Source organism: Pholis gunnellus (genome assembly GCF_910591455.1).
Source record: "Pholis gunnellus genome assembly, chromosome: 12".
Classification (NCBI taxonomy): Eukaryota; Metazoa; Chordata; class Actinopteri; order Perciformes; family Pholidae; genus Pholis; species Pholis gunnellus.
This window is the reverse complement of record NC_136539.1, coordinates 21,031,880-21,057,405: the sequence shown is the minus strand read 5'-3', so window position 1 is coordinate 21,057,405 and position 25,526 is coordinate 21,031,880. Positions and strand designations below refer to the sequence as shown.

Genomic DNA, 25,526 nt, shown 5'->3' with positions numbered 1-25,526 from the left:
CATTAGGGATGATATGCTTGGCCATTATTCTCCTCTCTCCTACCACTTCCACTGGATCCAGTGGGCATTCCAGGACACAGCTAGTCTGGACAGGAAGTGCAGTGTAGGTGGAAGGGAGCTGAATGTTGTGGGGATGGGGGGTGGAGGTGGATCAATACACAGAGGGTGCAGGCGATGGGGGTTGCAGCAGCAGGAAGGACTGGATAGGGGGGAGGGGAGGATGGCCGATCAAATCTGTTGAAGAATGAGTTAAGATGATTCACCCACTTTTGGTCCCCCACAGGCAGGGAGTTGGGTTCCTGGTAGCCAGACATTTTGAGACCCCACTGATGGTTTTCTGCTGCAACTGATCCTCCATGTTTTATCCTATATCTATGTTTCCTTCCCTGATCCTCTTCTCTTCGTCAGCTCCTCTTTGTTACCTGACCTGAATGCCCTCTTCTTTTCCTTAAGGGGGGTTCTTAATCTCAGGAGTAATCCAGGGTTTGCTGTTGGAAAAACATTCCTGGTGGGTACGACATTCTCCACACAGAAGTAAATAAATAAACTAAATTGTATAAATTAGCCTGATTGACCACAATGTCTGTAACATTGTAGGCTAATAACCCACCAATGTGTGTGTGCGTGTGTGTGTGTATAACTTTAAAGTAGCCTACACTGAGTTTCAGTGTACAAGGTAAACATGAGCCAACAAACTCGTGACATTCCAGCATGGGCGCGTTCGTGCACGCGCGAAGCACACACGTCAACAATGACAGTTGACGAGCACACGGGACTGGCCAATGAAAATGCTCCGCGGAGTACGGGTCATCCAATGGTTGGCCGAGAATTCTGGCAGTATCTTGACGTCACGGAGGGGGCGGGATAAATTTATGGGCGCCTCTTGCTCGTCGACTTTTGGAGAAGTCCGTCAAAGAAAAGAGACACGATGGCGAGAGGCTGCCGGAGCCTGAGGAGAGTAGCCGAGTGCATCAAACAGTTACCGTCTACAGCCAGCCGAGAAATACAGACCAGGAACAGCGTGAGGTGAAGTATTTTTTATTATCTTTTCAATCTCGAGCTAAAGTAGAAAGTGTAAGGAGAAGACACACCTCCAGACAACAACAAACAATCTGTCAACTAACTAGACGTGGAGTATAAAGTAATGTAAAGTAGCAGATACTGGAAATACTATGTTACTACGTCTCAGATGTACTCTGTTGCTTTCCATGCTGCAGCCTCCCCTCTTCTGGGTACAGCTGCATGTCGGGATTGTATTTGAAGCGTTAACAGCTGCTGCATCTGTGGTGTTTTGCAATATCTCTGCACATGCATTATGGTCTGGGGTTTAAAATCCTACACAGGAGAGGCTTTTGCATGCAGACCGACGGGTGTTGGGTAAACTAAGACCAATGCAATTACTCTTATCAATGAGGAACACAACTGAACTCCATGGAAGCCTCTGGCACTCCTAGAAGGTGGCAAACTAAAGTGGGAAATAATGTTCCTCCTGGTAGGCCGCACACTTCCAAAAAGTGGTTCTCGCAGTGATTTGAACATTTTCTTCGTTACCTCATGAAACTTGTGAGAGTTTTAAAAAAAATATTCAGTATGCAAACTACCAGTTTGTCCTGCATCTGGGGCCCACTGTCCTCCTTCTTTGCTCTGAAGTTTCTCAACCACAACCCTCCATCTGTCTATCTGCACCCATACACTTGCATGGACTTGGCAGCTTGACGTCAGTGGCACGTGTGAGCCGTATCATGTTTTAGGTAGTAGGTCGTGAATGGGCGCTCTTGAGCCGGTAATAGAACAGGAATCCAAAGCAGCACGTGATGAGATGCACAGAATAGGTTTCGTGGGTACGAGATGATAATGACATCGATAATGTCACCACATTAAGGGGTGGTGACATGATGGCTGATTTAAATCTAAACTCTGGCCCGAAGAGCGGTGCCAGGGACATTGAGGAACAGGTGTGTAACAGGTGCCGAGGGTGAAGGCCAAGAACAAATCAAACCTGGTGATTAGTCCCAGTGAGCCTGCCGTGCCTGAGTTGTATGTTGTTAGCTCGTGATGCGGTATGGATAGCTCGTGATGAGGTATGGATAGCCTCGGATTAATAGAGTCCTACCGTTCATGGTGTCACAGAAGACCTGACTCAGGGCTTCAGCCATAATCCCTACTAACCAGTAAAGCAGCGCTGTGGAAAAGGGGCAACAATACCTGCAACGTGTTGTTATGTTGATGGTTGATTAATGGTTTAGTTCATTAACAGTGAAGAAAACATTGATGATTGCAAATCACAACTTTTTGAAATTTAATTTTTTCCGTTTTAGAAGTCTGACCCAGAAAATATTTGCATAATTGATTAATGATCCACTGTCACCGTTTTGGCTAATTAACCAAACACTTAATTGATTGACCAACAACATGCTGAATCAAATACCCCGGCTGATGAGGTTTTTTTGCTCTTATGATGACTTCATCCCATGACTGTATCTTCCATCACAGGACAACAAACCGTAGTGCAAAAAAGACTTCAAAATTACCAAACAAGACTTTTTGGAGTCTAAACCTGAAGAACTGGGCCCCCTGCAATTGGTGCGCTGTATGAATGCAATCCATTATGATACAGATCTGAAAGTTAAAAGAGAACCTTGTAGCACAGAGACTGACGCACCTAATTCATTTAAACGAACTATAACTAATGGCCATTTGAATTTCAGCAAAACAGATGTTGGGCTTAACTATCAAACAGCGTGTTTCTTGGCAGGACATTGTCTTCAGTACTCCGTGTTTTAGAAAGTTAATTAAGGAGTTGCCTAAACGAATTCTTAACCTTATTTGTCATCTGTCCCCCCAGGACAAATATAAAGGAGGTATAGTTGACATGTAGGCCAGCGGTCACGAAACATGGTTGGACTGGCCAGGCAGGTTTAACTCTGCTGTGTTTGAGGTCTCTAAAGATGCACCCTCTTACCTCTTGCCTGTTACCTCTTACCTCTTACCTCATACCTGGACCGTGTTTATTTTAATACACTGGCGTCTGTGGCCCATTTCATTTGAACGATAAATGCTTGGCAGGTGTAGCAAGAAGGCTTTCCGTGTAAATATCCTGTTTCCCAGAAACGAAGGCGTATGTGGCAACTTGTTGATTGATTTATAGATAATAAATCAATCAATGTTCTCACGAGAGCTTCCTGTCACACTTCGGTCCGTTAGGACAAAAGCTTTAAGATTTGTCTGAGGCTGGAAAAAAAACAAAAACCGCAAACAAATGAATTGTTGAACAATATTTGTTGAACAATATTTGTAGAACCATCGTGGCCCAGTTTTGTGGTTGATGAGACTATTGATCCGTTAGTGACGTGAATACTGTTTGTTTTGTGCTCAGATACCTGTCGTCATGCGGGATCCTGATGACTCGCGCTCCTCCGCTGCTGAGCACAGTCGTGCCTGGCCTCGGTATGTTACCCGCTCGGAGCTTCTTCAACCTGGCCGGCTCCTTCTCCAAGAAGAAGGAGTACTCGGAGAGACGCATCATTGGGTGAGTCGCCGTTTACCTGGTGTGCAAAGTCAAAGAGATGCTCTTATTATATCATCTTCTCTCTTTTATTTTCCCTTGACATACGCAGTCAAAATGTCCTCGTTAATGGTTTTTGTTCATTTAAAACATTTTCATAACATTTGATAAGATAACTTTATTTTTGCAGAAATTGCAGAACACAGTAGGACGGAGTGCAAATAACAACAAAGTATTAACAACAACATTTATCATTAAGGTGCACAAAACCCCAATGTAAACACTGTTCGCTCTGTCAAAAGTAGTGCTGTTGTTTGCACTGTTAGCGTTGTAGCAACCATTAGCTGCGAGCGGCCATGTTGATAGCTTTTAGATCTTAGTGCAGGTAAGAAAGTTGTGTTCCCAGTCACAGCCCTCACAAATCACAAACGTGTAAGTGATTGCTTTAATGCCGGTGCTCCACTCATGCGTTCCTGCGTGACGCACTGAATGTCCTCCCGTGTTCCATAGAGAGGTCATAATCACTAAATCTGGTTGTATAAATAGACGCAGGCGGCTGCAGCGATTTCCCCTCAGCTGGAGTGATGCAGTCGTATAAAACAGTCTCCATCTGCGTCTCATCCACGATATCATTACTTTATTTAATTTGTTTTTGCATTCTTTCTGAGTCTCTCTCCTCTCTGCCTCTCTCTGTTCCTCATCGACCTACTTTAGGCTCTGGGTCATGAGCTTTGTACTGCGCCCGCCTTGTTTAATGTTACGTCACAGCAGCTGAGACCTTCTCGTGCTTCCTGTCCTGCAGACGCGCTGGGAGCTTCTGGCTCTCTCATCCTCAATCCTTTTTGACTTTTCAGGTATTCCATGCAGGAGATATACGACGTGGTGGCCGGAGTGGAGAACTACCGCCTCTTTGTTCCCTGGTGTAAGAAGTCGGACGTGGTGTTCAAGCGAGCGGGGTTCTGCAAGGCCAAACTAGCCGTTGGTTTTCCACCCGTGATGGAGCACTACACCTCTCTCATCACTTTAATATGCCCGCACCTCGTCAAGGTACGGCACGGCCTCGGCACGCTGTCGGAAACCACCAGAGCAGCATTCATAGTGTTGTAGTGCTAATATAATAAATGAACAGGGTCATTATTACACTTTGTTTTAGCTATATATACCTTGTATCACCTTTACCAGGTCTTCATTGAAGCTACGTGATGTTTACACTCCTGTAAAATATGTTTCTTTTGCGGTCCATCAAACTTAACGATGCAACATGTCTTGTGCTTAATGTTATACATGTTTCCCCCATATTCAGCAGTAGATATTTGGAATCTTATATATCATGTTGCTCGTCAGGCCTCCTGTTCAGATGGCAGCCTGTTCAACCACTTGGAGACGGTTTGGCGCTTCAGCCCGGGCCTCCCGGGATATCCTCGCACATGCACTGTGGACTTCTCTGTAAGTAGACGCCATGTGCTCACTGTCAAAAAACAAACATGGAAAAGTGTGTGCAGTTGCAAGTGTATTTTTCATTGGATCAGTGTCAAACTCTGAGACGTGCATGTGTATACAGTATGATATTCTGCTGCTAACCTTTCCCCGCCCTCCTCTCCTCAGATCTCCTTCGAGTTCCGCTCCCTCCTCCATTCCCAGCTGGCTCACGTCTTCTTCGACGAGGTGGTGAAGCAGATGGTTTCGGCGTTCATGCGTCGCGCCTCCAAGATTCACGGTGACGAGACGGCCATCCCTCAGGAGCTCATGTTCCACGAAGTTCACCACACGTAGTGCCGCGCGAACCGTTCCTCAAACACAGATAAACAGACGAACCCAAAGCCCAATGCCAGAGAGAGAAATAGGCGAGGTGGAGCGCAGTGCCTTTCTCACAGCAACGACCAACTTTAATCTCAACAGTTTCCTGTCTCTTTTTTTGTTTTATAAATATATATATATACATATAAGTGATCCACCAGCTCGTTTTCACCTTGGTGCTAAAACCACATGCAGACCTGTTTCCATCTCAGTTCATTTCCATGATCAGAACTAAACAATCTGTGCCTGGTTCACATCTGTAAACCGCTCTAACCACCATTTCTGCGACCACTTTAACACACCTTTATTTAAAGAAGCTGCTTTATGACGACACTTTACAAGCACACGTCTTCCAAAACCAGATTTCAGGACGTGTAGTCGATGAATATTGTACGTCACCGGGGTCGGGATACAATCACAACGGTGCTGTTTTGAGGTCGTAGGAGCGATAGGAGCCTTTTTTAAAGATGCTACGGTGGAGCTACTGGATGTTGCGGTGTGGTGATAAAGATTGAAGACTAAATCATCCGTTTCAATGACGTGAAGTGTTCCTTTTCTCTTTATGATATATATGTTTTCAAGCTCCATACAAGAGTGCATGCATGAAATGTATGATTCTGTTGCAGACTTCAGGATTGTAAAAGTCATTTAGATGTAAGCAGTGAAGCTGTGTGGACGGTGGAGCCTCACGTGTCAGACAGTTAAGTTCTCGTCACCGGTGGACACGTTCAGGTTTAACCATAATCTGAGCCGATCCTTTACTCAGGTCGCCGGCCACACACGGCAACACACACACTTCCTCTGACCGCTGACTCACACCTGAGTCAGGAGCTCAGCGGAGAAGGATTAGACGGCATTTTACGAGAGCTTGATGCAGGTTTGACAAGTGACAAAAGGGATCAACTACAAAGAAAGGCCTGCAGAGGAGTTCATCTGCATATTCTAATTGTTTAGTTGGAAATAGTTTTATAAAGTCTCAGAGGGAACGATAACTTCTGCAATTGTATTTTTCTGTCTGAGAAACGGTCTAAAACCAGAATTAACTGTCACAAATCGTCATATTTGACAAGTTGGAAGCATGATTGAAACGAGTAATTTCGATCGATTATATAATATAGTTGCAGTTTAATTTCCCGTCGATGGACTAATTGATCAATCGACTGATAGTTACAGCTCTAGAAGAGTGAGGACATCGGATCCACAAAACACTGGTTGAAGCAGCTTCTGTACGAGCTTACAGGTCAGTTTGTTACAGAGGTTCAGGGTGAGGGCAACAATTCTTTTGTTAGCTACAGATGACGCGATGATGCAACAAAATAAACTCATTCTACGAAACTCCACGAGTCAAAGCAAAATGAAGTCGATGCCATGTAATGAACAGCAACATGCTACACTTCCACCTCCACCGTGTCACCACGTGACTATTATCAGAATATTTTCTTAGAATAAAGGGCGGAGGCAGTTGAATGCAGTGAGGATTGTGTACAAATGGCTGCAGATAAATGTACTAAATGTGCTGTAAACTAACAGGAATACGCACCTTTCACAGGGGGCTGAACCTTTATTTAGCTTCATTAGGGGGGACGCTGTTTATTTCCTCCTTTTCATGTTACTCATACTCTGCTCTCATCATTATTAAGGGAACGATGCTGGACATTAGAGCTGAAGCTACATTATATGGCAAAGTGTGCAATAGTAGTATATAGGTGTTATTTTTAAATGCAAAATGCTCAGCAGACATGTCGATACAAAGGGCCTGAACCGGCCCGGGTCTCACACCTTCACCTGAAACCTTCATGATTCCAACTGTCCGGCTCACAGAGAGCCTCCTGGCATTAGATCTTTCTTTTGTTTTAAAATATAATCATTTGATCATATTTATTACTTAGTTTAAGTGTAAATATTGGTTTGATGATCACATAAAGACGTATACACTGCATTTAAAGAACGTGTGTGTTTCATGGGATGGGGAAAGGACTTGTGTAAATGACGTTTGTGTTGAAAGACTTGGGAAAGTTGAACCGACTGCATGATTCATAAACTATTTTTTCAACAAACAAAACCCCCGACTGTTGATTTAGTTACTGGAGGAGGAGCATAGCCGCAGGACTCGTCATGCGAGCGGTAACACAGACCGCTGTGACGCAAGGCTGCATCTGAAGAGTCAGACGGTTTGGAAATGTCCCTGGATTTCATGTGACCCCTGACCTGCATTGTGGGAGCTCAGCGTTCAGATCCTTCAGTGAAGTAAAAGTGCTGTAGTGTGAAAATACTCCACTGAGAGCAAAAGCCCTGCATTCAAAACATTACCCGAGCAGAGAAAAACATTTAAAGTATGAAACGTAAAATGACTCATTGTACAGAACGAGTAGTAAAGTTTTTTAAAGGGACTCTGGTGCTCAGAATCACTTCTGTCCACAGGGAGCAGAATCTACTCAAAATGGAAGTTCCTTGAAGCTTTAAGTAGAAGTAGCAATAGAACGTGGAAGTACTCTTTTACAAGTTACGTCATTCATTAGAAATCCTCCACGTACACAAGTATTAGAATAAAAAAAATTTACTTTAAAGTACTTATGGAGTGTTCAATTTCAGAATATATCACTTTAATGTTACTTATACAACTACTCACATATTTTATATTCAGCTATGAAGTAACTCATAGCTGAATTTAATCACAACTCAATGAAAACTGTTTCCCTGATGAAGACCCTGTACGAGTGAAAGCTCCAGGACAGCTACTGAGGACTTTGTGGTGTAACGGTGAGCTCAACAGCTGTTTCAAAGGTTTCATGTGGCATCAACGGACTAACAGCAACTGAAGGATTGTTAAACAATAGTATCAGACACATCTCAATAATTCAATTTATTAAAGAAAATCACCATAAATCATCGTCTACATCGTACATAAGTCAAATGATCGCTGCTTTGCCATTTTGTGAAGGAATAACGTTTTATGTAAGAAAGATATCTATACTGTAGTTCTTTTATCATTGAAGCGCATGAGGGGAGAAATGATGATGTTTAACAGCACAACGACACCACGGAGTTTCACATTTAGACTTTGTAGCCGAGACCATGAATGACCCAAACTGCTCTGTAACTTTGACCCCACCTCACACAGTCAATCAGCCATTGTTATTGTGACATCAAAAGAACCTCACAATGCCGCATGCATTAGAATGACTCCCACACCTCCGTAAACATGATCTCAGATTTGACAGCTTTAAACACAGATCCTCAAACTCTGGTCGTTTAGGCACTCTTCACCGACACAAAAGTCACAGAAAATGCTCAACGCTCTGTAAGTAAATTGGTTTAATTAAATCAAATGACAGGATTTAATTCACAGAACATTAGCCGGGAGAAACAAAACACTACAGATATATTATATATATAAAAAAAACAAAAGAATTAACAAAATACTATGACAAAATAAAAAAAGGACACAGACACAACCCTGGCTATTCTTTTCTCGTGCGCTTTGCAGTAATACAGAGCATCAACAATATGTGTACTATGAAATCTGTAGAAGTATGATTGAGTGTTTCCGCCGTCAGAGTACAGGTGTAGTAAACTGGGCTTGATGGGCTCTCGTCCTCAGCAGCAGACTCCTCCTGGACGAAGAGGCAGAATCGTGTGAAGTGGTGGACAGCGGGGATGGAGGGGGTCGTCAAACGTTTGCAGCTCATGGCCGGTCAGTTTGGGGCAAAGTTTGGTGGAGGTGGGTGCAGTTTTCTTGGGAGGATTTCTCCTCAGTCACCTCCCCCCACCAGCACCACTCTGCCTGTATTAAGTCTGTACAGCAAGTCAGGAGGATCGGCTTAGAAACCCATGCCGCCCATGCCTCCCATTCCTCCCATGCCGCCCATGCCGCCTCCTCCGGGCATCTCCTTCTCGTCCTTGGGGATCTCCGTGACCACGGCCTCGGCGGTGGAGAGCAGGGAGGCGACTCCTGCAGCGTCCAGCAGGGCCGTCCTCACCACCTGTGGAGGGAGGAGGAGACGTGTTACAGGGAACGTTTGGCAAAAGGTGCAGTTAAGTTTGGGTAAAACTAATTATTGTCCTCAGATTAATCTGTCTAATTACATAACATTCATTGTTATAAAATAGTGAAAAGAAGCAATGGGGATGTTTTCACATTTTTGTTTGGCCAACAATCCAAGTTCCTCAGAGCCTCTTCACCACTAGGTGGCAGCATTGAGCCACTTTAGATCTCTGATCGATCTCAATTCAGCTGCCTGTTTAAGGTTAAGGGGACATTAGTGGCTTCTTTCTCCTAAACTTCCACCACGAGTGCGCGCTGTACCTTGGTGGGGTCGATGATGCCCTTCTCCACCATGTTGACGTACTCTCCCAGCATGGCGTCGTAGCCCATCTCAACCGGTCCCTGCAGGATCTTCTCCACCACGAGCGAACCCTCCATGCCGGCATTCTTGGCGATGGTCATGGCGGGAATGCGAAGCGCCCGCCTGATGATCTCCACACCTGTTTAGAAACAAAAAAGTGTTATAAAGATAACATATTTTTAATTACAACATATAATCTGAAATGTTATTGAAATAAAGTACAGTAAATGTACTTCATCTCGAGTTTTTTGCAGAAATACTGCTCCTGCTACCTGTTCGCTAGTAGTTTACAGTGTTGTACTCCAGATTTAAAGATGTTGGAAAGAAATATGACTACATACTTTTGTTTTATTACATTTTAAGCCTGCGTTTGCGTGTTGTACTAACCGATCTTCTGGTCAGCGTTGACAGTTTTGATGGTATCAAGTGATGGGATGCAGCGCAGCAGAGCACAGCCTCCGCCTGGTACGATCCCCTCCTCCACAGCGGCCCGCGTGGCGTTCAGGGCATCGGTCACGCGGTCCTTCTTCTCATTCACCTCCACATCACTTGTTCCTCCGATCTGAAACGGAGAGAACCGCAACTTAAGTTTTTCTAGATCTAAACTAGGGGGGGTGAAGCGGTTGGGACCGTCTGCGATGTTCAGTTAGAGACGCACCTTGAGCACAGCCACGCCGTCAGACAGCTTGGCCAGCCTCTCGTTGAGTTTCTCCTTCTCGTAGTCGCTGGTGGTGCTCTCCAGCTGCTCCACGATCTCCGCCGTGCGCTTCTCGATGTCGGACGGGTTGCCGCCTCCCTTCAGCAGCAAGGTGTCGTCTTTGGTGATCTGCACCTCGCCGACCTTACCGAAGTCGTGAGCCTGAATGTCTTCAAGAGCCAGACCCACAGCCTCGTCTCCAAACACCTGGAGGAAGAGAAACACGTCAAACATGTCTGCAGGTCCTCTGTGACATTTAAACTAATTTAACTTGAGGATCAGTCAATTGAGCAGCCATTTATTACATTTATAGTATAACTAGTAATACCACAATGTAGAAATACTCCGTTACTACTAAAAGTACTCATTGTGCAGAATAAATATATTATTTGATTATAATTATTAATGCATGTGATCACTTTATTGTTGCAGCCTTTAAAGCCGGAGCTAAATTTAACTTATTTATAAACTTTAGTTAATCTGCTGGGGAGCTTTTGATATTCCTCCCAGGGATCAATGAGTTTATCTTTATCTATAATATTACACTCTGTTTGTATACTTGGTTACTTTCCACCATTGTGATTTAGAGCAGATATTGTCAGTGACTTACGGTTCCCCCGGTGGCGGCGGCCATGTCCCTCAGCTGATTCTTCCTGTTGTCTCCGAAGCCGGGAGCTTTGACAGCCACCACCTGAAGCCCCACCTTCAGCCTGGAAATCAAGTCGTTGAATATTTACTACTCTAAGTTTATTTATTTATTTATTATACAGTACAGACAAAAATATGAACAACAAACATCATGAATGCCTTAACTAAAGACAAATAAAATAAGAACATAAATGTATGTGAAATACATAAAAAGGGACCAATTCCTGTTAATTCCCCCATTTTTCACTACTAATATAAAACATTTATTGATTTCAGTAAACCGGTCTCTTATGAGACGGACTCGATAATGTCTTCCACCCCCCCCCCCCCGTTAACACAGTCTACCCAGTGGGATGCACACTACAGTAGACAGCTTAGAGGATCACCAGTAAATACAGTAAATACAGTTAGGGCTTAAACTGCTCCAGACACTCGATGACTTAAAATCAGTGATGAACTTCGTTTAACCCCGACACCCTGTTTCTGCATTTCAAACAATGTTTTCTTTAAAACCTACAATAGAGCACTTAAATCACATTTTCTTTTTCGTATATTTACGATCGATTGCTCTTTAATTTCTTTCTTCACCGACTAACTGATGGATGAATACGTAGAATACCTTATTAATAGTCCCTGATAGCTGCAGCTCTGCATACAGCCTCAGTAATGCATCCCCACTGCTTTCATCCTACAAGTACCTGTTGAGCACCAAGGTACTGAGCGCCTCTCCGTCCACATCCTCGGCCACAATAACCAGCGGTTTACGGTTCTGGTTGGCGAGCTCCAGCGCCGGCACGATGCTCTGGACGGTGGAGATCTTCTTCTCACTCAGCAGCAGGTAGGCGTCCTGGAACTCACACTTCTGACCTGGAAACAAGAGACCGGAGAGTTCAGCATTTTTTCTTTTAGGCGAACAGGAAGTGGTCAGACAGATGACGTTGCAGCAGCCAGTATGAGCACAGTTACCTTTGGCAGTGTTGATGAAGTACGGGGAGATGTAACCTCGGTCGAACTTCATGCCCTCAATGATCTCCAGCTCATCGTGCATAGTCTTCCCGTCCTGAGATGTAAAGCACGCATTGATTAAGTCTCTCCAGACTAATACGGCAATCATTAGAGCAGTACACACAGGGCTGGACATAAAGCTCTTTCAGTTCTGATACCGACCTTGACAGTGATGACTCCGTTGCGGCCAACTTTCTTCATGGCGTTGGAAATGATGGTGCCGATCTCCACGTCTCCGTTGGCTGAGATCGTAGCAACCTTGAAGACAAAATTTATGACGAATTCCAGATAAAAATAGTGAAAATACTCTACTACAAGTCAGTCCTGTATTAAAAACCGTACTTAATGTTTTACTATTATATATATATATATATATATATATATATATATATATATATATATATATATATATATATATATATATATATATATATATATATATATATATATATATATATATATGATGGATTAACATTACTGCTGCATTAACTTGCGTAGCCGCTCGTTGTTACCTGTGCGATCTCCTCGGGGGTCGTGACGGGTTTGGAGAGATTTTTCAGCTCTTTGATGACGGTTTCCACGGCCATCATGACTCCGCGGCGGATCTCCACGGGGTTGGCTCCCTTGCTGATGGTGTCGAAGCCCTCCTTGGCGATGGCACGGGCCAGCACCGTGGCGGTGGTGGTGCCGTCGCCGGCCTCCTCGTTGGTGTTGTTGGCCACGTCCTGCACCAGCTTGGCGCCGATGTTCTGGTACCGGTCCTTCAGGTCGATGCTCTTGGCCACCGTCACGCCGTCCTTGGTGACTTTGGGGCTGCCCCAGCTCTGCTCGATGATGACGTTGCGACCCTGGAGTAGAGACAGGAAGCGGTGTGAGGTAACGGGGCCTCTAGTGTCGGGGGTCACGGTAACTCACATCAAGTACACGTCAGTCATAACCAAATCAAATGTTACCTTGGGGCCCATGGTGACGGCCACGGCGTCGGCCAGCAGGTCCACTCCCTGCAGCATGAGGGCACGAGCCTCGGCGCCGAACTTGACGTCCTTAGCGTAGCCTCGTGTGAGGTGAGGAGCCAGCGCCCTGCACACGGGCCTCACCTGCTTCATGACCGATGGTAAACGAAACATCTCTACGGGAAGAAAAAGACAGACGGGAACGTTACGAAACACTTCAGACTCAAGATGAAAGTTATTGTGTTGTCACAAGAAAGAATGAATGAATGAATGAATGAATGAATGAATGAATGAATGAATGAATGAATGAATGAATGAATGAATGAATGTATGTATGTATGTATGTATGTATGTATGTATGTATGTATGTATACACACACACACACACACACACACACACACACACACACACACACACACACTGAAAATAGATTATTCTGCAAACATTTTTTTTTTTACTTTAAGTATATTTTGGTGCTAATGCTTTGGCACTATTAAAAACAATTTTAAAAGCATGTATTTAACTTATATAATTATTTCTGCACTGTTGTATTGCAACTAGTATTTAAGAAGGAGATCTGAGTACTACTTCAATCTACTGCCTTGAATAATTATTCTCCAAATCCCCCCCCCCCCCCCCCCCCCCCCCCCCCCCCCCACACAAGATGTCACAGGAGGACACAGGAGGACAGATTAAGTGGTACAAAGGTTAACTGCGCCCCTAGTGGTCACTCGTGGTATGACGTCCCAGCAGAGTGAATGAATGAACCTCCACTTGTGTGAGATGATGAAACATTTTCAAATCTCCAAGTCACCTTCCACAAAATATGTCAATATTTATAAAGATAAACATCTCGTGGCCTTGACCCAACCCGCCCTCAATCAACGTTGGCTTCAATCAGCGGTGGAAGAAGTATTCAGATACTTAAGTAAAAGTACTATATAAAAATACACTGTTACATGTATAGGTACTGCATCAAAAACATGCTTAAGTAAAAGTATTACCAGCAACAATTACTGAAAGTATGAAATATAACAGAAGCCATTGTGCAGTAAAATGTTCCCCGTCAGTGTTTTATTATATCTGATTAATACGCATGTTGCATTTTAACAAATGTATATCCTGTTGGTTAGTTTAATCTACATCAAGTTCTATGAGATCATGTTTGCAGCGTCTCTGTATCTCTAAAAAGAACAAACAGCCCGTTTTCAGCTCTGTGACGATGCATTTTCCAGCTGATTCAAGAGGCTTTTTAAAGAGTTTATTTAGATTAACAAGCAGGAGGATTTTCTCAACACAAGGAACATTTCATCCTTTTAGTTTACCAAGAAACAATCAAGATCCACACATGTAGAGACATGGAAGGGGATGACAACTTTAAATGTAGTGCGAGTAAAAAGTACATTCACATCCGAGATTTAAGTATAATGTTACATAAAAAGGAAGTACTCGAGTAAAGCACAAGTAATGTTACTCAAGTACCGAAACTGAGTAACGACTGGCTTCAATGTTTACCCATGAAATCCCCCGTTTTTCTATTTTACATTTTTAATGTATACTTCAATAACAGAAGAATCCTGTTAGTATGTATGACGGCCTTGATCGTGGCTGGATTGTGAAAGGTATCCCCCACAAACCAGTTCCTGGTTAACCCCCCCCACGTGTGCTCTTCAGGTCGTGCGTCACAAGGTCATATTGTAATAAAAAGAAGCATGTGCGGAACTGGAACCATCGTCCCTCTCAGGCTTTTAACAACGCCTCACCATCCGCCTGACGGAAACCGTATTTATTGCTCAACATTTGCATCAACTGTCGTAAAACACGTATATTTAATAAGACACGTCCTGCATTTACCAGTTAAATTGTGCACAACCATCATGGTGGGGTGCGACTTTAATAAGGAAATATTTCGTCATATCAGACACGAGGCATTCCCGATTAAATGACCTTAAATAGCATGTACTATTAGCCGCGTTAGCTTTGTAAAGACTTAAGAGAAATGTCAGCACTTACTTGCGAGGTGAAAAGCTTTGTAGCTGCAGTGAGGTGCACGTCTGTGAGACCAAGTGGTACAACGAGCGGAGGTAAAAAGGACAAGCCGTGTGGTGCTAATGAGCTCCTCAGACAGCACATGGCCTATCACATCCGGGTCGTTTACCGGGGGAGGCCTGGACTATGAATAACGCCCTATAACGCCAAACGTTTTTCTTTCGTTTTAAAACAATAAAATAAAACCTTTGTTGAAGTTAGTTGGAAAAGTACGACATCTTATATTTCGTAGAGTAGAAGTAAAAAAGTTACGTAAAATGGAAATCCTCAACTAAAATACACGATTTTATAATTAATGTGATTTGTCAATGCTCGTTCCGGGGCTGGCGCTTCTAGAATTTTCTCGCGTTGTCATTGGAGGAAAAGAATAGAGGTCAAAGTTGACATTTTGCAACATTGCTCCGACTTGTAATGTATAAATTAAGAGACAAACACAGTAAACACAATCATATTGACAGTTCTATAACATAGTTTAATCTCGTAAAATAACCTGTATCAATGGAAACGGGTTTGTGCGGTTTAGAAGTTCTAGAATTTTCTATAATTGGGCAGCCAAGTTTGGGGCTTGTATTGCGCATGCGCTGACTATTTCACGTGGAGACGTTCCTCCTTCAGTGTCAGATTAAGAACCGGGTTTCAGTAGCTTCACGTCCACTCTCAGACTTCTCACACATCCAGAAATGGTAAGAGACCCTTTTATTTCCTGAAAACATGTCGGTATTTATAATTAGAATAAAGGTAATAAAGTAGTAAAATGAACAGGGTGACGCAGCTGCGTATGGCTGCTAAGTTATCGTTAGCAGTTAACATCGATGCACAAGGTCACGCCGCTAATAAACCGAGTGAGAAGGGACTACATGCGACACACAGCCATGTTTATCTTCATCACACGCTGCAGACACTGTCAGAGGAGCAGACAGACGAGCTTTAACGTTAAACGTGTGCAGCTGCAGCTAACTACATGTGGATGAATGAAGCGTCTTGTTTGCGCAGACGGACACGCGTTCACACTAGTGTGGTGCTGTTATCTCTTTGAAACTGTCTTTATTAATACACGTAAGTCACATTTATGTCATATTTCACTATGCATGCCCTTTGGTCGGTGAAAAATCAGACTTGCATGGCCCGTTTAAACCATTTCCGGATTCTGTTACGTAGACAATGACCTCACGACCTATCTACGCGTTCAACGTAATGCAGTCTTATTATCCAACAAGCAGTTTACATTAATTGAGAGAATAATATACATACTAGAATAAATAGAATGTGGAATAAACAATAATACGTTACGACACAGCATGAACAGCAGAACACGTGCTGCATTTATAGTAGGCCGTGCAGGTACAAGTAAAACACGGTGTATGTGTATAAGGTTAAAATCAGAGTGGACTCCATAACAGCAGAAACGTATTTGTGCAATGACAAACTGTTAGATTTGCAGAAAGATCCTGATTTCATTCCAGTGATTCTGTTTGGAAATTCTGACTCATAACAGCTCTAAATACAGCTAGAAATAGAGAAAGTATGACTAGAATAGGGGAGTTTTATATGACAAGAGAAGAGCACCAATAGTTTATATCTAGCTAAAACTGGCCTGTAATAAATCCGACTCTTTATGAATGTTATAACATTTAAAAATAACTGATTTAACCTCATGGTGGTATTGGAGGCTACAGTTTGTCGACAATCATTACTATAAATGGGGCGGAGAAAATATCAAACATTATGGAGATGAGCCAGAACATGTGAGGTTAATCATCACCATCTTGTGCAACGAGCCCCCCCCCCCCCACCACCACCACCTCACAGACTACTGCAGAGAACCTTCTGGAAAACTGGACCCACCAGCCTTGAATGTTATCTCGTCGTGTTTAAAAACCCGGAGGAGGTTTCACCACCAGTCAAGGCTTTTATCATCACTCAGTGTTTGTTTGCTTGTAACTGGATTTTCCCAGAACTTAAATATGCCTTTTTTTAAGTCCTCATCAAAGTGTTTAATCAGTAGTCCTGGTCCTCTCCTGCTTCGGATTACACTGTCACAATGAATAAGTAACTCTCGCTCCTTTTGGCTGTTTACTGATCAGTGAACAAACCAGGACCTGGCCTCCCCCACACACACACACACACACACACCACCGTGTTCCCAAACAACCTTCACCCTCAAGGTCACTCGTACATCTGCTGCTATCAGACATGTTGGCAGCTGCTCTTTTACATCCCCCCCCCCCCCCCCTCCTGCAGCTTTGCCTGATTATATTTATATATTTGACTCAATGAAGAAATGCTGACTTTTGTTACTCTTGAGTTGACTTCACAAAGGCTGCTCTGTGTAGAGGAGCTGCTCACTCATTGTTTCAACACAGTCTTTTATTAAGCTCTATTTATCCTCACCCCCCATTTCCTCCTTTTGGAACACATGCTCTAACTCAAGACCCCCCCCCCCCCCCCCCCCCCCCCCCCCCTTGTGGCCTTATTGGGTTCCTACAGCAAATGCAGGCTTTATTCGGTGGTTTAACAAAAGTCAAATGTTATTTCATAATTCCCTCTCTCTTACAGGCCTTCAGGAAATTCCTCCCCTTGTTCGACAGGGTGCTGGTGGAGCGTCTTATCGCGGAGACGGTAACGAAGGGGGGCATCATGCTGCCAGAGAAGGCTCAGGGCAAAGTGCTGCAGGCCACCGTGGTGGCAGTAGGACCCGGCTCTGTCAATCAGGTGAGATTAGCTATACTGAACCTGACGCTAGAGCATGTTTTCTACTAGATACTGGCACCTCTGCTGTGAGGAATGTGCGGTTTGATAGTGTTTGTGTGATGTTTTATTCTAGAAAGGGCACGTTCTGCCAGTCAGCGTGACGGTTGGAGAGAAAGTACTCCTACCAGAGTACGGTGGAACTAAAGTCAGTCTGGACGACAAGGTGCAGTACACGTTCTACTGGCTCTGTTCAGATCTGTTTTCTCCTGTGCCTTCCTTGTTTTTAATTTCTTATTTTCTCCTTCTATCCTCCAGGACTATTTCCTGTTCCGTGATGGGGACATTCTCGGTAAATACGTCGAATGAGTCTTCATCGTTGTTGTTGCTGTAGATCATGTCGAGTCCCCGTTGTCGTCCTCCCCCGGAGAGAAGAAATGAAGTGGCCACTTTCATGTCTGTTTTTCTTTTTTCTATGTTATTGCAATTGTAAATAATTCTAATCGCATTTTGTTACAATAATAAAGGTGAACTGCGGATTGCTGTTTTTTATTGTCTCATGACTTTATAGTGTTACGAAAAGAAAAGTTGGCAGTGGATATTTAACTACAGGTATACTGAATACTTTAAAGTCGAGGTTCACTGTAGCTTTTCACTAGCAATGAATGAACCAATACATCTCACTTAAAAACAACTACAACTATGGCCTTGCATACATTAAAACCTAATTTATACTATATAATAAAATGCAAATTTGGTGACAATCTGATTTTCTGAAGAATGTAAGTGTGTGACTATATGACAAGTTAAGACTGACATTGTTGGGGACAGATCCACAATTAACTATGAGAAAGAATGTTAATGGGGGGGAGGGGCAAAATGATCTTGTGACTTTGGAAGTGAAGTAAAATTCACTAATTACTAAAAAAGAACCATATCTTAGCCTTACATAAATTAAAGCCTTATTTCTACTTTAAGATAAATTGCAAGTTTGACGATAATCTGATTTTGTAAAGAAGAATGTAATTGCTGCATTGCGTATTACATTCTAGTACTCTATTACAAGTAAGATAAACTAAAACAGTATTTCTGTATATAAGTGTAATTTGGCCCTCAACAAACTTTAGCCAAACTAATATTTTCTAGTTTCATATGACACCAGTACCTTTTACTCCATTTCTAAAACTGAGCCTGTAGACTCTGAAAGACAGTGAAGTCGGCCCAAAACACCAGCGTTCTCAGTGTTGCAGCTATGAGACGGAGCTCATTTTAACTATTTACTGAACTACTGTCATGGCCGGATTAATCTGTTAAGAGCGTTCAAGGCAAAGACATTCTTTTGACATTTTATCCTATTTACATAACCGGTGTGCTTCTGCGATATGAACTGTTTATTCTGAAGACAAGCATTGGTAAAGGAGAACTGCCTTGTAAATATTCTCTTCATTTAGCCTACAGTATTCATTTCATAGAAGAAAGAAATTGCATAAGAAATAATACGTTTGAAAAAGAAAGACATAAAAACAAGTACAAAGACGGTAAAGTGTCAGTCTGGTTGTAATTGTATTAAGTTCAGCAAAGATGTGCCTCGTTTCACTAAACATTTTTGCAGAAAAATATCTAATACAATAAAAAAATCCTGCAAAATAATAAAACGGACACAAAACAGAAGCTAGCAGACCTTAACTGGACTGTTGGTCCAAAACAAATACTGCAAAGTATTAGGATCTGACTACTTCCTTCACCACTGAGTACAAGTACATCATATGTGTAATAAGATGAAATAAGATAATCCTTTATTAGAAATGTACAGGATATATATATATATATATACGTATATATATATATACGTATATCATTTCTATATATATGCAAACGAGTCATAGTAAAAAAAACAAGATCAAAACAAATATTATAAATAAGTAATAAAACAATAAGTAAATTGGTAATAAAACAGTAAATAATATAGTACAGATATTATAATAACGTACAGAACTTGAGTAAATATACTTAGTTACTTTACACCACTAGTAATAATAAAAAGGTTTCTCCCTCGCGCTCAGGTTCACATCCTCGTCAGCTGCTACAACACAGCGGTTGACGAACATCCGGGTATTCTGTCAGCTGCTACAACGCAACGGCTGACGAACATCCGGGTATTCTGTCGAGATGGTCATGGCGGAGGGTACTGCAGTTCTCAGGAGGAATCGGCCTGGAACCAAGGCAAAGGTGCGTTTTCATCCCGCAAAAACACTTCAACACCCCCGCAAATCAGCCAGCACAACCCGGCGATGCTGGCTCATTAGAGTCGTGTTTGTTTACTTTTAACTTAGGTCTCAGACAACATACAGGAAGGGCCTGACCTGTAAATAGCCAGCTAGCTTAACGGTTAGCTTTTCTGGCCCCCGTCTAATTCCTGGAGAAACGTTAACTTAAATGGCGTTTGCTCTGTATTGCAGAGTTCCTTGTGATAATCATTGTTGCTTGAATATAACCACACAGCCAATTTGCTGTGAATGAAGTTCACACAAGATCCTCTAAAAAATAAAAAATAAAATGCTCTAGCTGTTAGCATTGCAGGAAGCAGTCGCACCCCAGGCGACGTTATCTAACCAGCTAATTAGTGTCAGGTTAGCTTATTTGACGCTACATGCCATGTATCATACGTGTTATTACGATGTTAAGGTTGTTAGTCAACGACAGCGTTGTTTATGCTACAATGCCAGCTTTGTCTAAAATTACTCCTTCCATGTTTAGGATTTCTACAACTGGCAGGATGAATCATTTGAGGAGATGGACAGCACCCTGGCTGTCCAACAGGTGTGTTGACATGTTGTGTGTGTGTTTCCCCCAGAAATACCTCGTGGTGCAACCTTATCATTTGAGTTATCAATGATAAGTATGACTTAATGTCCTCTTATACAATCTAATCTGGGCTTTGTTTGATAGTATCTAAGTCTAAACAATCGGTAGTAATGTGAGTATGATTGCCAAGCTGGGAGGACATTTTTCCAGGTGTGTCTTTAACACAATATTCACATTCCCTTATGTACACAGACGAGGAATGTCAGCTGTAGTAACCATTCCTGTCTAAACTTGCCATGAATAGATCCCTTCCTCAAGCTGTTCCAATGTAAGCGATCAGGGACACGTCCACAGTCGTCTTTCAGTAAATATAATGCATTCCTAAGGTCAATAGTCTTTTTTTTAAAATATGACTCTACTGCAGCTCAGCAAGGAAACAAAGAGAGGGAATTTTAACACTAACTCTGGAAGATGCCCACTGATTTGAGGAGGATCCGACTGTGGATCTAATGTTTTATAGAGTCGTAGTAGCTCCAGCTGAACTTTATATATGAATATTTGGAGGACTGTTGATGTTGAAACCCCCCCCCCCCCCCCCCCATCTTTCACATTGGAGCTGTGATGGCTCTTCACAAACAACGATCGCTTTACAGTTGCTGTAATCATGTTGCTTTGCTGTACTAAGTGTCTCAATGTGTCTTTTGTGAGATCTTGTGAGAAATATGAAACTACCCTTAATGGTAATAATGGTAATAAATTGTGTTCACTTATTAAACTTCCTTTTTTAATCAGAGTGGTGGATAACACAGAGTTTCACAATCATTTTTGGAAGCAAACGGTGTGATTGCTGTAAACGTATAAATACTGCGGTGACACCTTGAGGTGGTATTCCTCTCGATAGTCTCTGTGATTCACCGTAAAGACCCATTGATCAGCAGCTTACTTCTATGTGTCAACGTTCATACGGTGCTTTCATTGACCGTTTTATAGTTGAATGTGGGCGTGTAGAGGGCGGGATGTGAGGCTGAACCAGCTGCACACATTTACAGGTGGACTTGGGATTTATAAAAGGAAATGGCTCACTGGCTCATCTGAGGTTTTAGAAATCAGAATGTTTTTTGCCGTACGTGCATCGTGTACGTCCTTTGTGCGTACGCAAACATTTAGTGTGGATCCTACGCACCGCTTTATAAATGAGACTCCAGGAAATCACATTCAGTCACGTAGCCTTCATGGGATAATGTTTTAAATGTGAAACTTGAGCTTTATTTTAGTTTAACTCTGTTACCACAGACAGTGTGTTCTGCTTATATATAGGTGATGATCATGTTGCTGTGGGTGAGTGACGGTCTCTATTGAAACGTGTTGTTTGATGGCTCTGTTTCAGTACATTCAGCAGAACATTAGATCAGATTGCTCCAATATCGACAAAATCCTGGAGCCTCCGGAGGGCCAGGATGAAGGCGTGTGGAAGTATGAACACCTCAGGTATGTTCACAAACATTTCTTTCATTTGTTCTTTGAGTCCATGCAGGCTGTGGAGTTATTTCTTTATTCATTTTGCACAATTCAACAAAACCACATTAACGGTACAAAGAAAGGACAAATATAATACAAGTAGACAATTACAGACTCCTTATGTAGAGAGTAAAGTTCAGTCCTATACTCTAAATACAAGCCTGTCATATTGCAGTGGACCCTTTACTGTAGACCACCAAGCACCCAAAATAATAAAGATACATTCTCTACACACTCAATGAAGAGAAACCAGAGTCCTATTTATTGTATTAAGTGATCGATATAAATTAATCTGTTTGTATAATGTAAGATGAATCATGACCTTCATCCAGTGAAGTGGACTGATATAAAGTCATGCTTGGTTCCCCACATATGACTATGAATGGGCTTGTGTGTTTGGTTTAGAGATGTATGAGAACACTTCTGATGTCCAGGGGCTGTGTGTGTCAAACATATTGTCCACATATGAGGACATTTTGGGGCCAATACAGATGAAGCGGAAGTATATATTTTTAATTTCTTCTCTCGTTCTGTCCTCTTTGTAGGCAGTTCTGCCTGGAGCTCAATGGACTAGCTGTAAAACTGCAGGTAAGTGATCGGACTCACCAGATGTACAAACTCACAGATGTGAGGATACTTGGATCGAAGGATGTTTGTCAATACCAAACGCATAACATCTAAATGAGATGTCCAAAGTCATTACAACTAGTATTGGAAATTAGTCAAAGGAAGGTATCGTGTCCAACATCACAGATTGATGAAAGCTATGAACGGACAGGTCCTTCCTTCTAACGAGTGTTTCAACGATGTGTTCATTGTTCATTGTTCATCTCAGAGTGAGTGCCATCCAGACACCTGCACCCAGATGACGGCCACAGAGCAGTGGATCTTTCTATGTGCTGCCCACAAGACACCCAAAGAGGTGAGTCAGGCCTGCGCTTTACCCAAAGATCACTTGGTTGTCATCAACAGTTTTAAACAGTATTATTTGTGCCCCTGCTTCCTCAGTGCCCTGCCATTGATTACACCAGGCACACGCTGGACGGAGCTGCCTGTCTTCTCAATAGCAACAAATACTTCCCCAGCAGGTCAGTCGCTCCCCAATTCTGATTCTGTGTTCTCGACGCTCTTCAGTGGTCCAACAAGCACTTCATTTGATGCGTACTAACTCCGTTATTGAGTGGGTCATTGCTGTCGCCTCACATTCAGTAGACGTGAGTTCACACTGCCGCCGCTTGTCTTCGTAGGGTGAGCATCAAGGAGTCATCAGTGGCCAAGCTGGGCTCCGTCTGTCGTCGCATCTATAGGATATTCTCTCATGCCTACTTCCATCACCGCCAGATATTTGACAAGTATGAGGTAGGTTTCTCTGGAAACATCCTGTGAACCAACTGCACCTTTTTAAATGCTTTTATTTTGGAGTCTTGTCTGGATTGTTTTTAGGTAGAATTAATCTCCTAAATTCTACGCTAGTAAATCAACCGACTTTGTAAACTAGATTTTTATGATGTTTAATATGTGTGTCTCTGTGTGCGCGTGTACAGAATGAAACGTTCCTGTGTCACCGGTTCACACGCTTCGTAATGAAATACAACCTGATGTCCAAGGACAACCTGATCGTGCCCATTCTGGAGGAGGAAGTGCAGAACACCTCGTCAGCCGGGGAGAGCGAGGCCTGAAGACACGAGCTGCTGCTGCTGCTGCCACAAAGGGAGACACATGTAACACACACACACGCACCCACACCTTGCATATACAGTACACACACAAATCTATATATACATACACACTACAGTGTGACTCATGTCTAGTAACACTGTCCGTGTCCCTCCCCCCTCGTCACCTGTGTCTATCTCAAAGGAAGTAAGGGGTAAAGAGTAGCGGGAGCAGAGTTCAGCCATGCCTGCAGGACAAGATGACGTTGTTTTTCTTTCTATCCTATTTACTCTCTCTGTATATTCAGATGCACACTGTGTCTCTGGATGCAGCCCCTGCTCTCACACTACTCCTGTATTGGAGACCCCGTTTTCCTTTTTTTTAAATCTTCTTTTAGCAGCTGGATTTGCAAAATGTAATCATGGTGACCTGTATTGTTGACAAAGGCACACACTGACAGCGCCCCCCCTCCCTCTGTATATACATCCCCCCCCCCCTCTTAATTCACTCCATGTTTTCTGACGGTGCTTCACTTTCTTTGTCTGCTTCTGTTCTCTCTCTATTCGCTTGTGTTGCCTACCAGCCTGTTTTTTTTCGGGGGGGTTGTCTCATGAAGTGGATCACTAAATTAGCCTGCTGACTTAATACTGCTATTAAAACACAAACGTAGGTGTGTGGCTTGTGTGGTGGTAGTGAACAAAGACAAAACGTAACCTCTAGCTGTGTAGTGTGTACTAGCGGTCAGATCTTCTCTCTCTGGCCTCTGAAGTGTGTCAGGGTGTTTAGGAAGGCTTGTTGGCTAACTCTGATCCTGCTTTGTGGCATGCCCCTGTTTTAATACTGTGTACAATGAGCTGATATTTCCCTTTCCTTGACTTTATGGGACTGAGCTGCTGTAAGCCAGTTTTTACAAACATGAGTAAACACAAGGAGAGGAGGAAATGTCGTGCATTTACGTATCGGAGCACAACCTCCCTTCTTTCACCCTCCCTCATTAAGTTATTTTGTGGGAGGAGTCTTGTCAATCCAAACCCACTTGATTTTTTTTTTTTTTTAATGGACTAAAACATTTTGTTACTGTCGACATTTTCATGATGTCTGTTAATAAAAAAGACCTATTATTCAGCATGTGTGGACATTTTGAGCTTTCTTTTTTGTGTGAAACATGTTGAGTCATGAGCTCTGATTAAGTCAATGCTACACGACTGACAACGGGGAGTAAGTGTTTAATAAAATAAAAAAGGAAGCAAAATGTACAACTGTCAAAGGCTGGAACATTAATACTGATATTTATTAAACCTGGATGGTAAGTTTGTGGAGGAAAATACATTTAAAACATGAATCAAAATGTTTTACATATCACTGGAATACCTAAAATTATACATTTGGTGCATTTGATCACCTTTCCATCCCCCCAAAAAGCAAACTAACATCACAATGTGTCAATTAGTTGAAACCCAAATGTGCACAATGAATACGAACAGAAGATATTTACAAAAAGCATTGTGTCCTTAGAAAAACATCCCTTTATTGTAATAGACTGATTTAACGTCTCATAGTGGACAGTTTTACAAAACAGTTTTTATTCCGCGAAGGCTTTCTAAACCTGGCGCCTACATTACCCACAATGCAACTTGACAGTTGGGTCAGAGATTCAGGTGTGCTTTGCTAATAGCGGCTAATGTAGCCTGCAGCAGAGACCAGTTAGTCTGGTAAACGTTAACATCCAGATTTCTTTTAAATATTAAATCTTGTATCTTCAGAACAAACACTTTATAAATCTGTTTTTTCCTACATTATGCAGTCATACTGTCCAAAGACCTGGACACAGACTTTAATGTGTAAAATCGGTTGAGTT

General features: G+C 42.6%; 3 protein-coding genes across 5 annotated transcripts; 2 read left to right on the top strand and 1 right to left on the bottom strand.

The window, feature by feature from the left end:
- Positions 1–906: 906 nt before the first annotated feature.
- coq10b (coenzyme Q10B) lies at positions 907–7,241 on the top strand. The gene is made up of 5 exons (XM_079169565.1): positions 907–1,026; positions 3,377–3,529; positions 4,360–4,552; positions 4,850–4,951; positions 5,111–7,241. Exons 1-5 carry the CDS (start codon positions 929–931, stop codon positions 5,276–5,278), a joined length of 714 nt encoding a protein of 237 aa, XP_079025691.1. The 5' UTR covers positions 907–928; the 3' UTR covers positions 5,279–7,241.
- Positions 7,242–8,146: 905 nt separating this feature from the next.
- hspd1 (heat shock 60 protein 1) lies at positions 8,147–15,068 on the bottom strand. The gene is made up of 11 exons (XM_079169987.1): positions 14,966–15,068; positions 12,952–13,127; positions 12,511–12,846; positions 12,161–12,256; positions 11,960–12,053; positions 11,692–11,860; positions 10,956–11,055; positions 10,307–10,552; positions 10,036–10,210; positions 9,609–9,787; positions 8,147–9,285 (listed from the first exon to the last, which is right to left on the bottom strand). The coding sequence occupies exons 2-11, from the start codon at positions 13,123–13,125 to the stop codon at positions 9,124–9,126; spliced, it is 1,731 nt and encodes a 576-aa protein (XP_079026113.1). The 5' UTR covers positions 13,126–13,127; positions 14,966–15,068; the 3' UTR covers positions 8,147–9,123.
- A 403-nt stretch (positions 15,069–15,471) lies between these two features.
- Positions 15,472–24,796, top strand: LOC306703607 (MOB-like protein phocein). Of its 3 annotated transcripts, XM_079169613.1 has the most exons (9): positions 15,472–15,684; positions 17,558–17,713; positions 20,447–20,509; positions 21,882–21,982; positions 22,558–22,600; positions 22,848–22,934; positions 23,021–23,100; positions 23,260–23,371; positions 23,557–24,796. In XM_079169613.1, exons 1-9 carry the CDS (start codon positions 15,682–15,684, stop codon positions 23,689–23,691), a joined length of 780 nt encoding a protein of 259 aa, XP_079025739.1. In that variant the 5' UTR covers positions 15,472–15,681; the 3' UTR covers positions 23,692–24,796. The 3 variants fall into 3 exon arrangements, with proteins under 3 accessions (XP_079025739.1, XP_079025737.1, XP_079025738.1); XM_079169612.1 differs by lacking the exons at positions 15,472–15,684; positions 17,558–17,713 and adding an exon at positions 19,844–19,918; XM_079169611.1 differs by lacking the exons at positions 20,447–20,509; positions 21,882–21,982; positions 22,558–22,600; ... (2 more) ...; positions 23,260–23,371; positions 23,557–24,796 and adding exons at positions 17,826–17,915; positions 18,008–18,228 and having other exon boundaries at positions 15,554–15,684.
- Positions 24,797–25,526: the final 730 nt, after the last annotated feature.